The sequence below is a fragment of the Leuresthes tenuis genome, unplaced genomic scaffold, assembly GCF_036924035.1.
Source record: "Leuresthes tenuis unplaced genomic scaffold, fLeuTen1.0.hap1 SCAF_16, whole genome shotgun sequence".
In the NCBI taxonomy this organism is placed as follows: Eukaryota; Metazoa; Chordata; class Actinopteri; order Atheriniformes; family Atherinopsidae; genus Leuresthes; species Leuresthes tenuis.
The window spans coordinates 11,470,066-11,488,878 of record NW_027325370.1 but is presented as its reverse complement, the minus strand read 5'-3'; the positions used below and the strand labels follow the sequence as shown (position 1 = coordinate 11,488,878).

At 37.5% G+C, this 18,813-nt stretch overlaps 1 protein-coding gene across 2 annotated transcripts in view; it reads left to right on the top strand.

The window, feature by feature from the left end:
• Window positions 1-18,491, top strand: part of acot7 (acyl-CoA thioesterase 7) — a 54,229-nt gene extending 35,738 nt beyond the window's left edge. For both annotated transcript variants that reach the window (XM_072366208.1, XM_072366207.1), the window contains exons 7-9: window positions 767-883; window positions 7,033-7,211; window positions 17,934-18,491. In XM_072366208.1, coding sequence (XP_072222309.1) covers window positions 767-883; window positions 7,033-7,211; window positions 17,934-18,032 — 395 coding nt within the window. In that variant the 3' untranslated portion in view covers window positions 18,033-18,491. The remainder of the gene's footprint in view (window positions 1-766; window positions 884-7,032; window positions 7,212-17,933) is intronic.
• Window positions 18,492-18,813: the final 322 nt, after the last annotated feature.

Here is an 18,813-nt window from a genome sequence, read left to right as displayed (position 1 = left end):
CATCCTTTATCTTGGAAGTGGTTAGCAAAATATAGTTTTCTACTTAATCACAGCATCATCTTTAACAAATTGAATTAATGCTCATGTTCCAGATGACAACATCCAGTGCTGAAAAATATAGAATTCCTCGAGCAAACACTTGAGTCTGGCTCCAAAAGTGAGTCGACCCCTATACACTGCTGTGTTACAGTGCCCACATTTAGAGCTGAAATAAGCATGTTTACAGCCTGGTCCTAAAATACTTTTGGTCTCCATCGCTGAGTTATCCCATCATGACAACTGGGCATTTTGATCATATTATCACATAAAGTAATGCATTATTGTGGGTTGCTTTGAGTGATGGATGAATTACCTGCAACGTGTACATGATGTAACAATGCCTGTTCTGGCTGCAAAATCCGACATGGTGATCTCCAAATGTTGAAATCAAGGATTCAAAACACCAGTCAACAAACCAAAAGCTGATATCACAGAAGTTACGTCCAACCTTTGTCTATCCAAAGGGTCAAAGTTAATCCTCTTGGTAGCAGTTTGATCACTAATGAAGGACACTGCCCAGATTGTGCCGATAAGGGCAGAGTGAATTATAGTAGTCTAGAAATTATTGAAACTGTTCCTCAGATTTAGTGAGTGTCTGCCTCTCTGATCTAGGTTAGCAGTCATTAGTGAAAGACATTAATCAAGGGAACAATATTGAAATAAAAAAAAAAAACAGTGTTGGCTTGATTGTATTCCTTAAGTAAAACTCTGCATGTGTCTGACGCAGGTACAATCATGAAGCTGATGGATGAGGTCGCAGGCATTGTGGCGGCTCGGCACTGCAACACTAATATCGTCACTGCGTCTGTGGATGCCATTAACTTCCATCGTACGATCAAGAAAGGTGAGGTTGGTAGATAAAATACACTGGGCTTTAAGTCACTGTTACATACTCGTGCCAATGCGAGTCACTCAAACACACATTGGTATGAGGCTACAGGAAGCTACATGAAGTTTTCTTTTGCCTGTTGTCCATTACTAAACTGCATGACTGAGCAGCTTATGAGACCGGTATCTGGAACACGCATCCTTATTGAGCATAGTTCTTTACCAAACTCTGTCTGTCAGTTCTGTATTTGCTGCAACATCTCTCAGCGTGTGGGATAAACATTTCAAAATAAGAAATTTGTCAGCCTCTTATTCTATAGTTTATTGAAGAACACACTTAGCCACTTAGCCTTAGACATCTTAATGGAGAGGAAATTAGCCCCATGACAGTAGGAAAGTTTTATGTATATTGTTATCCCATTAGAAAAGTTGAATAATTGTTAAATACTATTAAAGTTTTTATTGCCAGCCCTGTTTGGACAACACAGTTGCGTTTTAAGGGCAGTTACTGAAGAAGTAAATCCAAGAGTGTACCGCACACTGACATGCATATGGCCAAATGTTCAATCTACTGTCTGACAACTAATGTACCCATATGCTTTTTTTTCCATGAAGTGTCATGAAACTGGAGCAAAAATAACTTTTAAAACTGAGCATGGTGTTTGTCTTTCATTATAATATTTTTTTTACATTGTTGGTATTTTTAAATCACTTCCACCTAGTGGAGTACTTGGGTTTTTATCAAAATGTCAAAGCTTTTCTTAGAGTAGCCCCTCCCCCTAGAGTCTTTGAGATGTCATGTGGTTAATGATGGCTGTCATGCCATACAGTCTCCATGGTTCAGTTCTTGCCACTGACCTATGTTGTTTTTATCTTTGGGATCAGCTGTACAACAAAAGCGACACTGAGCATAAAGACTGTTTAAATCTTGAAAACACATGACTTGTGTGCACAAGTAAACCTTTTGATTCTTCTGCTTTCGGCCTCTCTCTTTATCAGGGGTCCTCACAGCGAGTTCGTCTCGCATCATCGATTTGGCACATATTTTAATGCCGGATGCTGTTCCTAAGTAAATATTATGATTAATAAAACAATTTTTGAATATTGCCGATGAGAGAAAAAAAAATTAAAGAGCCAACAGCATTTTAGCAGGGATATTGGGGACAACAAAGTCTTAGGCATTTAACGAAATCTGAATATGTTAAAGGTTATTGCAAGCAATCTCTTCAAAGTCACTTGTGCTAGTTGCTCTTGGCTCAGTCTCTGATATCTGTTCCTGTGCTGAACATAATGTAATCCAGACATCCAGTGCTAATATTCAGATGCTATGATTACCTCAGGATAAGATGTTAACAATAGACCAGCTACATGACTACTCATCGTTGGAAAATGAAGTGGTAAGAAAATGCCACAGCTCAGCACGACTGTGCCGGGTCAGTTCTAACAGCTCTGCATTTACAGTGCCTGTATTTGCAAATACAGCCGACGAACAACTCAGTTCTTGTGTTTTTCTAACGAGATCTGAGCATTAAAGGGAAGCAGGATGTGAGAGAGGAGATGTTTAAAACATTTCAAATTGGGCGATCTATTAACCAAGTGACCACTAAATGGACATGATGAACTATGTGTATAACTTGTAATTAAGCTTGTAGTTTCTGCTTTAATTCCCAGCTTTGATTCTCAGCTGATCAGACTTTTTCAATGTGCCACTCCCCTGCTTCCTCTCACATGTTTGTCTGTCTTCACTGCTCCTGACTAAATAAGGAAACAAATCAATCTGAAAATGTATTTAAAAAAAGAGAGAACCGAAAAAAAGAACAGCATAGATTGAGATCCATGTCCACATCTTTCATCTGGTCCTAGTTGCGCCAGTTGCTGCTACAATCTGTCTTCTGAGTTTATGTCGTGCTGACATGATTTCCCTTGGCTCCCACTGTGACTTAGGTGTTATGTCACCAGTTGATTTCCTATTTTGCTGAAGGCAAAATGACAAAAATTCAAGAGGTGAGTTTGGGAAAATAATGGTCAAGTGTCAAACAAGAAAACACTCCCCAAAGCAGCCACTGCTTGGTCTGCATCTCTGGATTTATTTAAAATTTTCTTTTTTTTGCTCTCAAGTGTCTTTTTTTTCTACTTTTTTAAGCCAACAATACATACAATATTATACTGTGGAAGTAAAAGTAAACCATTTGAAAGGACTGACTCAAACAGCTTGTTTTGTTGAGTTTTTAGTGTAAGTATTTAGAATTTTTCCTGCTGCACAACAAATATTAGCTACTGAATGTATAACATGCTTCTACTCTTTTTAGATAAAAAAGAAACATTTGGACAACAGAAACTGTAACCACTTGAGAGGTGATAAATTACAGCCAGACAACCCAGTTAAAACTAACAGATAAGTTTCTGTATCTGTAAGAGTTACACAAGAGGTAATTTGGAAGCATTGCAAACGCAATAAGCTGCAGGTTTAAGTTGTGGACTTGTCTTTTTCAGTAGGAGAAAATTGTTAAACACTGTGGTTTCATTTATGTAGGATAACATTGTGAGTCTATTTCAGGTAACATGTCACCAAACTAAAATTCTCCTTCCCAGTCCTGCACATTGGAAAAATATGCTAATGGTCACATTTACTTTGCAATGAGATCATTACAATTAAAGGGATGCTGACAAAGTGTAGGTATGTAAAGAGCTAAGGGCAACACTGAGCACCTCAGAAACATTGAGATAAGAATCTGTGGTTTACGGACAGGCCAACTTTTTTATCTGGTAGCTGAGCTCAGACTGATGATACCTGACAGTGGAAAAATACCAGAGGTTGAAATTTTCCTTTTAAGTGTCCATTGATACTTTATGGTAAACAGTGTAGGATACAAGGATGTTTAAAAAATCCATATGACCTTTCAAAACTGTTTAAAGACAAACAGACAAAAGGAACATTCAACACACTCAAGTGGGAAGTTGAAACCCCGAACATTAAACAGATTGGCTCAGACTGTTTATGGGTTTTGGAGGTTTTGGAGGTCCTGCTGTGTCGAGTCTGAACAGTCCACTCTCAGTGCACAGAATATCAGTCATGTTGTTGTTAGCAGCACAAAAATATTTTTTTAGAGCACAGCAGGTTTACAATGTAAACACATAAGAGCGAATACTCAAAGATCCAAAACAATAGAAAAATGGAGTTTTAAAAGTTTCAAATTACTCAGACTGCAATAGCAAAACAGAGCACAGCGATCCCAGGGATTAACTTTAAACCAGAATAACATTTTTATCTGACATGCTGTGCAAGATGGGTAAAGAAAGAGCCTGTGGATGGATTTATTGATCTGAGCCTGATTTATCTAGTGTTTGATTTATGTAAACCAATGGAAAGTTTCAAATGTGTTAAGCAGTGAAATCCAGAGAAACATGGTCAATTACCTTGGATTGAACTAATTTGTCCTAATTTTACTTTGTCTTATGTATGTGACTTTCGGTTGAATTTTGTCAAATACCTCATCAGTATCGTGGCTAAGTTTAATTATATTGTCTACAGCACTTCTTTTGTTGTTGTCCCATGCTATGTGACAGCTAAACCATCACCCCCTGCCCCCAAACTTTGCAAAAAGTAAAGTAACTGAAATGTTATATTGAAAAATAATGATAGTGAGAATATACCGTACAGCAGTTTGATGCTAGCCATTGATGTACTATGTGAGAGTTCAGGCAGTGCTACTCTTCATGATCCATTACAGCAAAACAGCCAGAGGTGCAAATAATGAGAAGAAAGGCATAAAACTTCAAAAGCTGAATGTTGGATGAAAGGACATTTCAGTGAGAGAGAGGTGAGAGCGAAAGTAAGAAAAAAAAAGAGAACAGTGTTCCATCATGAAAGCTCAAAATGCTTTTCTTGTTGTTTTTTTAAATTTCCCAGATCAAGGATGGTTTGCACAATTCTGACCTAAACATGTTTAGAAGGAAAAGTAGTGGAGCTTCAATCATTTTGATACGCATGGTAAAGTATTACTGTTGTGTATTAGCCATTAAAAAGAATGACAGAAACCCAAACTAATGTGCTCTGTGGCAAAGGTCTTTAATCTGGTCAGTACATAGTGCTTAGTGCATACATCATGAAGCCGGAACATGGACTAAGCACTTTCCTCACAGTAGATTTGCTGTCTCAAACAGTTTCGCGTGTTTGCTGACCTTCAGTGCAACAAACGTTCTACAGGATCTACTTTCTGCTTGAATCAATTATTTATCATGATGATCTTTTAAAAATCGCCCATTTGCGAGGCTCATTTTTGTGTAATGTCACTTAGCGGAGTAGACTTTGGAGTAGACACTTTGCTGAGTGTCATTCATCTGTGCTAGAGACAGTTTATCAGAATGAGAGTGGACTCGCTCCAGATGGTGACACGTTAAAACACTTATAGGGGCAGACGACAAGTCAAAAGATAAATGGCTTTAATATATTGGCTTTGTCTTCTTGTCATCTCTCATCCTGATATACAGTCATTGCACTAAATAATCCATTTATAGTTCATCACTCAGAACTTCAGTGTGTTTTTTTTAACCATTGTGTTGTCACTACCAAAGTCTCTTACATGTAATGTCGGTATAATCTCATCAGATAAAAGGGTAGCACTAAACCGGTAGTCATCATCGTGTTTTCTCAAGTGCACAGAAAGCTGCCTGAATTTAGTCCCAAAGTTAAAGGGGTAATGTTCTTAGTCGAAGCTGAAATTGCTAAAATACATACATACGTACATATATATATATATATATATATATATATAAATTGATAAGAGCACTGTATTATAATAATTAAATTTTGTTTGTTTCATGGTGCTACATACACCTTCAGTACCCTCATTAGTGTGAGAAACTCACAAAAACATTTTTATTTTAACATGTTTATTAATGCCCACAAAACTGACCACATGTTTTAATTTAGTCAACCTTTAACTATCTGAGGTGGCAGAGTAAACCTCCAACAAGCCATGGATAAACACTCAGTCCTGATACCTTTCTAACAGAAGTACCATCTATTGTGATGGTACTTGTATTATATTGTGACTTCACATGCTATTCAAAGAGTTAAAAATACGACCCAACCAGTTGTTTTCTCGTCTTTTTTCACTCTGGGCCACATTTGTGATTTTCACCAAATTACTTTTTTGACTTTGAGATTTTTACCTTTCGTTTGAAATGAGACAATATCTCACCTACAATCAAAGATTAGAGAAAAAGTTCAAAAACATGTTTGTGCCTAACATAATCGATTTCATCATCCCATCTGGGGTTCCTGTTCAAAACAGATTCTATAGATTAGCTTAACACGGTTCTCCTTCAAAAGCTAAATCAGTTTCATGACACTTACACACCTAAGCTTCAGTATTGATAATTTAATCATATTATGGTATGTCAGTTAGAGGGACCAAACTGTTTTTTACCCGAAGGCTTTAGCTACATTTAGCTCCTAATATATACATGCTTTTGAGTGGCATTTTTCATGTGGACCTTCCCGCTATTTTTAGTATTTTCACTTTGCTGTTCTGATACTTTTACTTTATGAAAGGATCTGAATACTTCTCACATCACTGCAAACTGAAAAAAAATCCATGCACATCTTTTATCACTTAGAACTTTAACTGTTTTATACGACCTCAGTTATATACTCCAGATCAGTCTCAGACTACAGGGTAGATCATCCCTCCTCATCTCTATGGCAACAGCAGTAATAATACAGTATAGGGACATCAAAGGGAATAAAGAAACACATAAGCAATGCCCAGTATTAGTAGTTTACTGTTTTATTTTTACCTCCCTGTGGTGACAAAGGGATAAAAGAAGACATTTTTGATGTTTCAAAAACAAGTATGCAGTAACACATGTTAGCATCTTTAAGACTTCACAAAAAACAACTTTTAAACCTCAACATTCTTGGCGTATGACAGTGCTACCTCTGTATTTTCCTTTTAAATCTTATTTTATTTACCCATGTAAAATTATAAATATTTCAGGGGAATCTTTTTTTCTTCTGATGGCTCCAGGCTGGACAGGTTGAAGTGCTCTTGGGAATTGGTTTTAAATCAAAATGAAGCATTTTTTATGGTAATGTCCTTGTTTATATATAAGAACACTGAAAACAAATTTTGTGCATATTCTTTCTCTTTTTCTCTCAAGGCTGTGTGGTGACAGTGACGGGGCGGGTCACCTTTGTCAGTAACAGGTCGATAGAAATTGAAGTGTTGGTAGATGCTGCTTCAATGGAGGAGAAAGAGAAATATCGTGCTGTCTCTGCGTTCTTCACCTTCATCTCCCTGGACAAGGACAATAAGCCTCTGCCTGTCCCTCCTCTAAAGGTTGGTACCAAACAGTCTCTCCGTATATTAAAACCTCAATGTAGGATCTTCTTGATCCTGTACATGCTTTTGCATCCCCCCCAAATTTCAATACAGGCATCGTACATTAAGACGGACCTCACACAGACATGAGTCATAGTTTGTTTGGTTTGTTTTATGTCGTTCTTTTACATAAGTTTTTATTATGCGTCATGCTTCTCAGCTGAGGGACCACCTTTGAAACACTGGATTTCAGCTTTATTCTGGCTGCTTTTGCTCTGACACTAACATTTCCTCAGTCAGTAACACCTGGGATTTTTGTGCACAGCATCAAAGACGCTCTCTTTTATTTGGGAATTTTGCATGTCTCTTATTTCTCTTCATTAAATTCCTTGCTGTATTGGAGTATTATCACTGAGACTGAATGCTTATATTTCCAAAACATCCCTGTACATCAGTGTCTGACTGACTCAGCACTTACTGTATTCTCAGGGTGTAAAGAGTGCATATTTACCGGCAGACAGTAAAGAGATGCCTGCTGTTTGTTCTGGCTCTGCGGTGCACGACGATCCAAAAGCTGTTTATTATACTAACACTGTGCTCACAGGCCATCTGTTTAACTCAGCACATTTCGGTTGTGTTCTGGTTCCGTTTGCACATCCTGATTGTCTCTGTGATAATCTGTTTAAAACTTGTCCAGTTTTTCTGACATGTCGTGTCAGTTTCCTAATTGGTCTGGATTTAGACTAGAAAATTCTATAAATCAAATTCCAAACATTAAATGCAGCATTTAGTGGATCGCTGTTAGTTTTTAACTTTATCGTTATTTGTTGTAATATTTCAATTATTTGATATCATCTTTACTGAGTGGCTGTTTGCATGATTTGTTTTTGGAAACATGGTGTATTTCAGGCTTAGCGCTAATGTGAGCCATTTTCTTGATTTGGTAATGATACTGTTCGCTGTACTTTTCAGTCAGGAAAAGCTCAACAATGGCATGGCTGAGTAGAGCGCTTCAGAGAAATTTGAAAGACCTGCAGCAGGTCATTATTCTCTCAAGTGCACACTTGGACAAAATTTAGCACCTGGGTTAATCATTAAACTTCAAGTATGTCAACCAGGGAGATGCATCAAAACCAAGCACCAATATTGATAACATTAAGAAAGTGAAGAACAAAGCTATTTTTTTTCTTTTCATAAAATCCACTCTTTTCTTTAAAACCAAAATAATAATTAAGATTTTTTTAATGCTGTGTATGTTCTACAAGTTTCCATATAATTCACCTTAGAATTTTTAAAAGAACAGCTATGCATATCACTCAAATAAAGCAGCATGTTATGAGAAATTTGCAGGAGATAAACCAAGCTTAGCAGAGTGCATGAGTGTGAAGGGTTGAAAGGTGTTATTTAAGTTTTGATTTTATGCCAAAAAGTGCTGCAATGCCTCCTTTGACCATAAACACCATGACACACTTGAAGGGGCAGAATCAGGCTTACTTTCCTTCAAAACAGACTTCTTTATTGATGCACCTACTCGATAGAATCATGCATCAGTTATGAGTCTCCTGTGGTTGGCCTTCAAAAGCTCATGTCGTTCTCCCAATTTCCATTTCAGAAAACCTGTTCATTTGGTTTGCCCTTTGTCTGCCTCCTCCTCTGTGCATTCATTTTCACATGAGCTCTTTGTCTTATTAGTTGGGAATTGCAGTGATGATTAGTCATTGTCATCCCTATGTTCACCTTTGTTTTATGGAAGGAGGGGCTCAAAAAGATGGTGGTGGTTTTATAATTCATTCTCAACAAAATACTGTAAATGAAAATCTAAATGTAGCTGACTGCCAGCAGTCTCATGTAGCTCATCCTAAAAAGTGGAGATGGGACTGGGATTTCATGGAGAATGAAGAAATTACTTGACAGACAAACAAAACAAATCAAGACCCCTCCACCTTCATTGTACATTGAACCTCAACCAACATTCAATAATAAACTAAATCTTACCAAATAACATCTATGTAGTCGTATTATGACAACAGCTGTTTGCGTTCCGAATGGGAAAAGTTGCAAAAACAATTAAACAAAAAATCCATTTGCATGAATGACCAATAAACTGAGGCAATGCAGACGTTTTCTGAGCCATTTGGCTTAAGTGCAATAAATGCTTTTTTTATTGGCAAAAGTTCTCCAGAAGATTTTACAGAAAACAAAAAGCTTTCTTTCTCAGTGTCAGCTTGACTGCATGGTTGGTTGCACAAAGTGTCTCATAGCCAGCAGCTGGTTAGCTTTGTAAATGGTCGGCACTTATGTAGAGCATTTTAACCTTAGAATTTTTCTGGTTCATCCATTCTCACACAGTGAACACACAAGATGCTCTGATGACTGGCCAGCTGGTGGGATGAACTGGCATGTGTTTGCTAATCTACAACAAAGAGAAATATGAAGCATATGTTTTTTTTTTTTAAAGAATATATATTTTTGGTAAAGATGCAACAGAAACTGAAAAAATCAGTTCCATTTTTCCAAGGCCTAATTTCACCCTACCTCTGGCTAGCTACATTTAGACAAATAAACCATTTTTAAAAATTCCGTTCTTCCACTACCATATACTATTTAGAAGAGCTGATAAATGTCTGCACCATGACGGTTACAGTGTTTAATTTATGATGAAATGAATATTTGTGCTGCAAATAATCAGTCACATATATCTGGGACTAATTGCCCTGTTTAAATAATCAGCATTCAGTAGAGCTGAATCTGATCTTACAACACTATTGTTGGTGCTAAAAGCATTCATGATAAAGACATTATTGTCATGTCATTAGAAAACTTATAATAAAGAGATCTTGCTAACAGTCTAAATTACACTCTAAATAGGTGGTAAGGAACTATGTTAAAATGTTAAAAACATTTCCTGTAAATATTTTTTTATCAGCTGAAATAAGAAAATGTTGTAAAACAAACTTTTAGTATTTTTTCCAGGAGCAGATTCTTTTGTCTTGCGACAGGAATGTTTTTCAGTGTGTAGCACAGTGCAGTGGGATTTTGTAAGACGGATACTCTTATGAGCAGGGCTGGCTATTGTGTGTTTTAAAAATGATTTGGAATATTTCACACTCTAAAGCTCTGTTTTTACCCCTAACTTTATGAAAGCCTGCTAACGGTGTTTCTCTACTTTCTCCTTCCACAACACACGACACTGGCTTCTGACTGATATCTGATTTGGTTCATCGGATATCACATTAACCAAAGAGCTACTACCAAAGATGAAACCATCACGTGTACATTTATTACCTACAGTCTGGTAAAACTCTACAAATGGATTGAATCATGTGTAGTGGACACACATGATGAGCTTCCGTATTTGTTTTATCTCTCTGGTTGTGTGTTCCCCACATGATCCATGCATACATCCAGACAAATCTTCCCCTTTCAAAACATTGATTGTATTTTTATTATAGAACATAATATGGACAACGCAGATTTTCCAGCTTCTTTATTTATATCACCACTAAAGTCTGAACTTTCTTTCAGTGAGTTCTGTTCAGTTTATATATGAACACCCCTGAAAGCTAAAAACAAATGTCAGACCTTCAGTAATAAAATTTTCATGACACTGTGGCAGATTTTGCCCTAGTTGTGTTCTATAAATAGCCAGATCGAAAGGCCTGCCTCTGCTATTTTTGACTGCAGGTGCTTTTCCCCATGTTCTCTTCTCCTTGTTTTTTCTCCAATGAACTCACTGCATTTACTATTTTTAGATTTTCCTTTTTTAGACCAGCGGGGGTCTAGGGACTGTGGAGGGGGTTGTAGATGGACTGACACTAATGTAAGCATACTGTTAGTAATGCTGAATTGGGGCATGAGTACAGCATGAGCAGGAAAGATGTCAGGGAAGGCCTTTTCAGTAGTACCCTTGAAATTCTGAAATGATCTACGTGCATGCTGGGACGCTGTGTGAATAATCAAAAATGTATGGAAGCACCTTTGACCAGTTCATGTCTTTACTCTATATTTGGGGCATCCAGACAGAACTGGTTACCTGCTGGTAGAGTAAGGCTGTGTTGTGGTTACATTAGGATAAGCCCAAAGTGTGGATGTGAATGAAAAGGTAGTTGTGGTTCAAAACTACATGCATTCAGCAATCCCTCTGCAAAGGCAGAACAAGTAAATACACACATCAGAAAGTGTATTCGTGCCTAGTGAATACACGGTAGAGTTGGTTCCTTTCATATCTTCCTTTATTCCTTTATTTTGTTTGTCCTTTTCATTTTTTGGGAATGGTTTCACTGTATCTGTTTAATCTCTTTCTTCATTTTTCTACCTTTTCTATTTGTATTTCCCGGAACAACCCCTCCTTCTGTCCTCCAGCCTTTTCTTCCACTCCTTCTCTACTCTCTTTTCTTCACCCTTTCTTCATCCCTTTCTCCCATCGCCCTCCCTCCTTGTTGGCAGCGATTCAACTGGCCTCCCCTGACACAAAAACAAGGCCAGTTGTCATGGCAACCTGCTGTAGTCCACATGAAGTGATGCACATTTATTTTTAGATGCCTCCCATTCAAGACAATCAGAAACGGGTTAACGGGTGCTCTTATGCCAGAGTTGCAAGTATTTCTGACTCGGTGGAAATCCGAAGCACCACACAGAGACCGTATGCTATTTGTTCCCATTGCACCTCTGTCCATGAAACTTTGTTCATCATACTTTACTCTGAATATGCATTGAAGCTTGAATATTTAAATATTTACTGCCAAAACTAAACTAAACTAGATCCAGATTAGAAGTTTGAAGGATAAAGCTTAAAAAGCTTTGCAATAAGTCTCATCACTATACACAGCCAGCTTGTTTTAATACAAAGTTAAAGCACGAGTATTTCTGAATTTCTTCAGTATTATTTGTAATTTGAGGCTTTCAAAAGAACATCCCACAATAGCTCACCGAAAATCCCAGTTGTATTTTAGCCCTGCAAATTATTAACTGTTAAAATCACTGCCAAACATTTTCCAAGGCAGCGATCTATTTATTGTTAAATAACGTGGGACCAGTTATTTCGGAAGATCACCTATAGACGCGTAACTTACTTGCTTAGAATACAGCAGTGCTCATTATGAAAAATGCATTTTAGCCCTGCAAATTATTAACTGTTAAAATCACTGCCAAACATTTTCCAAGGCAGCAATGTATTTATTGTTAAATAACGTGGGACCAGTTATTTCTGAAGATCACCTATAGACGCGTAACTTACTTGCTTAGAATACAGCAGTGCTCATTATGAAAAATGCATTTTTGCAACACTAGTAGTGAAGTCCTACTGATTTTTTCTTTTGGTTCTTTCTTCACATAAAGTTCATAGAAGAGCTCTATGAAGAAGTATTTTATGCTGGGTTTCTAAACAATACTGCCTGCACCTGCAGTGCAGGTCATGCAGAACCCATCCCAGTCCATTGCAGCCTTCTTGTGTGAATAAGCTACCGTGCTGCTGTTTATGACAACAGAGTGGAGCATTAATAAAGAACGACAACTATCAGAATATGCATGATTAAGTCTACCGACACCCTTGCAGAGAACTTACAAAAAGCCACAGTTATAAACCAGTATAAATTTTGTTAGCTTTTGTTATCTTTCTGAAACGTAAATACTAGGTAAACAGGCAGTAAATCAACATCTAATACTATTTAAAATTTCAACACTGGTGTCACTGTGGGACTGCTAGCTTTTCCTTCCTGACCATTTGCGCCACTAGCAATTAGTCAATACTGCCCGCTTTCATAAGATTTGCATCAGGACCCGTGGGATCCCTATCCCAATGCAACCCTTTAGTTCAGGTTCCATGTTTGAAGTAACATTTTGATAGATAAAGCTATTAATATGATCTCACTTCCTGAGTCCATTTGAATTTGGTCTGAAGATAATGGCTCTGCTAATGTTGGTGAAGATAAAAAATAAAAATAAAAATCAGCCTGGGCATTATTTTAAAACTCAAAATATCTGACCTATCAGGAAATTCAGTGTGCCACAGTTGAACTTGGCCTAAATTCACCTTCAACTTTAACCCATTACTGGTGCCATAGTGCTCGAGGAACTTTCATGAAACTTTACAATTCTACAGTCTGCCAGAGACTGTACCAACAGGAGATGAAAGAGGATGAGGAAGAAGGATAAAAAGGTGGAAATGTTAAACACTATAGACCCCGTGTATTAATCATAACTAAACAAATAAATCCATGGGGATTTTTTTCACTATTCAGGAAAAGATTTGTTTTATGAAAAGCCTTTGTCTTGTATCCTTTTTTCTGCATTACAACCAACATATGTAGATTAATATCTAAGCTCATGCCAGTCCAGATGGCTAGTATTTGTCTGTAGCTGGTTGCTTACAGCTTGATGCTACTTTTGAGTCAGTGACATTTGAAAGTGCCCCATGCCCACTCTAATAACAGCTCGTGCCAACACAAAGGAACCCCACTGGCATTTTGTTGGCCTTGTTTGACCAAATCCCTTAAACAAGCTTTGTCCTGGTTCCGCATTCACACTGTTTGGTCTGTTGTACTTCATCCAACAATCCAACTAATGGATGACCAGCACACACTTGACGAACAGCCCACAGCTTTTCTTCTTGGCCACTTGACACAATGACCATAAGAATGTTTTGGACTTTAAAGGAGATTTAATCTTGATAAGCAAAATCGATGAGACCTTTGTTTTTTCCCCATTATTGCAACAAATCCACTTTTTTTATTCTCCCAAATAACAGTTTGATTGATTACTATGAAACCTTGCTGATACAATCCCAGGAGAATGATTGCAATGCAATTTGCAGTTCCTCTGACATTTCATCTACCACCAACCCGAGCACTGTTTGTGGTTTTAAGTGAAATGTAATTTTCAAAACATATAGTTTAGCATGGGATGTCCTACAAACACTACAGTGAGCTCTTTAACATCTCTCCCAGTGCTGTAATTGAGTCCAAAGTTTAATTTGTTAAGTTCTCTGGGTCATAGTCTGATTACCTGCAAAATTATCGATACTGCTGTTTGCCTTGTTGTTCTTATTCTTTAATGTGACCACATTAGCATGCTAAGCTAAGCCTTTTACCATGTTAAACATAAATTAACATAACTGAGGCATTTCATTACTACTATTTGAATATATTAGCATGAAAATCTTTGCAAAAATGTGATTTGAAGTTTAGAAATGCTATTTCAAAGATGCTAATGTCACTATGGGCTCATTCTTGTTAAAAAAAAAAGTAGCCTGTGTGTTTTCCTCAATTTCATGTCAAGATGCAGTGATATAGTTATAACAGTATGAATGATTAAAAAAACAATGATGAGAATTTATGTCCAACAAAAAAGAAAAATGAATGAAGTACAGCAGTAACAAAGACCATTTTCAAAGGTTAGCCTTTAAACCATGTATGAGTCCAGTTCAGAGGACATTGGCGGGATGTGTAGTAAGTGTTATTTACATACAATAACATAAAAAACTTGTTCTCAGTAATGTAAGTAAAGGTTAAACTGTAGCATTCTACTGTGCTTATGAAAATATCTAAGTCTGTCTCACGTTTTTCCATTCTATTCAGTTAATTTTGGTTTATTTATATTGGGCCAAATCACAACAAAAGTTATTTCAGGGCACTTTAAAGAGCAAGTTCAGCCCAAGTCTAATTAAATGCAGTCAATTCGATCAAATTCTAATCTTACTAAAACTAATTTAGTCCAGGTCGATCCACTTCAGTCCAGTTTAATATAATAAATGCCGGTTCATAGAAAGTAACGTATGTAGCCTCATTCTGAGTCACCCGTTAGTTGTCAGTTGTCATTAGTAAGGTTTAAACGTGGGAAACAGCCTGAAAACAAAGTTGATTATATCAATATAAACTTTAGAATTGTGCCATTTTACCACAGTGTGGATTAGGGCTGCACAATTAATCGTATTTTGATCGTGATCACGATTTTGGTGGCCACAATTAAATTAACCTGATCGTCAACGATATTTACATTCAAAATGCAAGCTCTGCTGCCTGCATATCTAACCACACGTTCTCAACCAGTAGTCTACCAACCACCAGGGGGCGAAAGCAGTGTTAAGGCTTCATTAAGCTGCCTAAATAACAAGTGCGCAGCTAGCTAGACAGTCGAGTTAGACGGGGCGTTTTTGGATTCAGTGTAAGTGACGTTAAACAAGAGCAAGTTATTTGCAAAGAGTGTAAGAAAGTAGTGTCTTCCCCGCAGATAGGGTAAGGGGGTCTTGCCTAAGGACCCCTACTGGATTCATGCAGGGGATTTGAACCCAGGTCTCCCACACAGAAGGTGGCAATCATAGCACTACACTCGAGGGATTGTTCTTTTTGAGGCATGGCCACAGATTTTTAATGATGTGTTGATCAAGGGACTAAATCCATGATAAAACTTAAAGAATGTGCTGCTTAGGATAGTCCTTTGTGGTTATTGTTTAGGTCTTCCCATTAGACCCCGTATTTGAGTCACAATTTACACTACTAGATTCTGGAGAAGTGGACACTTTTTTCTGCAGAGACTGGGCTGGAATGAAACATTCCTTCTGTAGCTTTTACAAAAGCGATATTCTTTATTGGAAGTGACAGATCTGTCTCTGCAGATATGTGTTTTCCTGAATTCAGTTTGGAGAAAGGGAGTTAACAGACATTTCTGAGCTGTATATCTGGTCATTTAAACATTTAAAAATGCTGAACTGTGTTGAAACTTGGTTTCTGTTTTTTTTTCTCTAAAAGTCACTGAACTGGAATTATCGATCACTTTCAGCTGAATGGAAAGGCCATAACCGGCTCAGCAATAAGTCGGCTGTTATATAACCTGTATACAGCAAACAAACCAATACTACAGCTATACAGCTACAGGTGTTGTGTTCAGAGCACCTATTCACATCACATTTGAGTCATGTACGCCTAGCAGGATGTTTAGTCATTCTTATTTCCACCCTGCTCTGTCCATAAAGTTTAGGCACATGCCAGCTTTGCACTCTCTGCCTCTGAGTGGCAGCTGCTTTGAATTGACCAACTACTTGGTGTTTGACCTCCATCTGGGTTTGGATAAATTGTATTTATATTTGTATTTTGTAAATGTATTTATAGTTAGTAGTCTTTGTTTCATATGTACATATGAAACAAGACATACATGGTACCTGCTCACATACACTGCTCTGTTAGAACAGCATGCACTTATATGGGGAAGTGGGAGAGCAGGCAGTGCCATAAAATGTGTTGAAAGTGCTACACAGAATAACAACATGTGTAAATGTGATTCTTAGTAGCTGTAATTCCATTCTTGTGTACGATGCGATGATGATATCAGTGTAAAATTTTCTGCTGTTGACGTACATATTCATTATGCTCTCTGTTATTTATTCAATTAATCAAATTCCTTTGAATTCATCTGGGGTCAAGATGCATAAATAATGAGTACAAACAAAAGCCCTGCGTATGCCTTCTCAGCATAATAACCTCACACATCCTTCAGACCATGTGTACGTACGGTTTTAGAGTAAATTAAAGCTGATACGATGAAGTGGAAAACAAAACAATTCCTTCAGAAAAGTATGATAGTGATGTTTTTTGATTTCACATAACTATTTTTCATGTATTTTCATACATACTCATATTCTCTTTTCTGTTGTACTAAGATAAATTAAGATTCACTGTATATTTAGTTGGGAGGCTTGTGGATAACTGCAGCTATTCATCATCATTGTGCGTAATGGCTGTGGAAGATATTGCTAATGATTAAAAAGATAAATGTATTTAATAAATCTGACTCAAAATTTTCAGAACAAGATGGCTCTTACGCTGCTTTAGGCTGAGGCTGTATTGGAAGATAGCCAACGTACTGTACTATGTTCGATCTGTACATCTGTGTCTCCCTTCAGATCATCTCCACACCAGGCTGTACTGTACATCCTTTGCGTTCATACAAATCTTTCTCCCATGGCACTGATGCTTTCCTTGTGCGAGCCGATGCACATTTCTTTCATTTGCATCCCACCATTTCCGTTTTACCTCTACAGGGTTCTTTGCTTTGAACTTACAGAGTTGATTGCCACTTTTTTCCATGCGGCAGTCTTTATTCTGTTTGTGATGAAACTACTGAAAAAGATTTTCCCTCCTTTTCAGTAGCTATCCTAGTTTTACATTTGGTAAAACTGTGGTACTGCTTTACTTTTGCCTTCATTATGTCATATTCAGTTGTGGTGCAAACAATATTCTTAAATACAGTTGACTAGTTGACAATCCACATATATTTATGGCTACAAAAGGGGAGTGGACATCAGGTTTGTGCACATGTGTATAGTTTTACGATAATAGAAAGATTATAAAAAAGAAAAAATGTACGCATTACAGTTCACATTTTTTCCTTTTTTGTATACACAGTTTTAGTCATGAATCTGTACAATGTTTTATGCATCTGTTCCAGGTTCATTGATGTCCTGCAAATGTCTTCAAAATCTTCTTGTTCTTTCATTCAACTTTGCTCAAACACATTCATCTACACACTTTGCACGTAATGAAGGATCTCTCCAAGTTTCAGTCATGCGTCTTGTATTTCACCAAGATGATGAATGGCAGTTACTGTAGCAGTGTGCGGAAAATTAGGTCAGCCTCATGTCCGTGGATAGAATAATAACAGCAAAGGAAACATTCCTGTGCATTATTATGTACAAATGACGAATGTGTCTAAATTCAGATCTTTTCTATTTTGACTTTTTTTCTTCAGATCGAAGGAGAGGAGGAGCAGAAACGTTACGATGAGGGCAATGCACGCTACCTCCGGAATAAAGCCAAGCGACTCGAAGAAAAGAAGCGGCAACAGTGATGCTTAAGCTCAGCAAAATGAGAAATTATAAAAGCTAAATTTTACTCTTTACCATATATATATGGGGGCTTTCAGGCTGTATGTGTGTATATATATATACACATACAGCCTGAAAGCCCCTCGCTCCTGCACTGTGATTGTAGCCTCCTGTTGAACCTGAACTTGTGATTACTTTTTCCTGCAGTGCTTCACACTAAAGTATCCAGGTGTAGTTGTGTAAAGTATATTAGATTGCATAATTTGATTTAGTATTTTATTAATGAATTAAAATTATTTCTGATAACTGTCAGCACAAAGTAGTGTTCTGACTGTCTGTCGAGGTAAGAGTATTATTTTGTCTGCCAAACCTCTTTAACGTTGAAGACTTCATGGTGATGTAAGTACAAAGTGATACTCTTCGCGCAAGTGAAATGATGAATAAGTGAGTTAAAAATAATTAATAAAAGATCACAGAGTGAGTCTTAGGCTCCTGCCTCATGTCCTTGTTAGTCTGATGATGATGTCATTGTCTTGGGCATCTTTCCAGCACTGTCTGTCACAGAGAAATCAGGGGTGCTCGGGGGTTTTGACTCAACTAGCGTCTCTCCTTTATCCCTGCCCCCTCCTTCCTCTGCGCGCTCTTCCTCTGCATGTCACACTCTGACTCCAGCCTGTGTCATGTTCTCATCCGTCTCCATTCCCTTGTAATGTCGGTCTCTTGCTCATTCAATCCTCGTCATTCTATCTTCTCTTTTCTATCACATACCCACCGTGCTCTAGAAGAAATATGAGGATTGCTCGC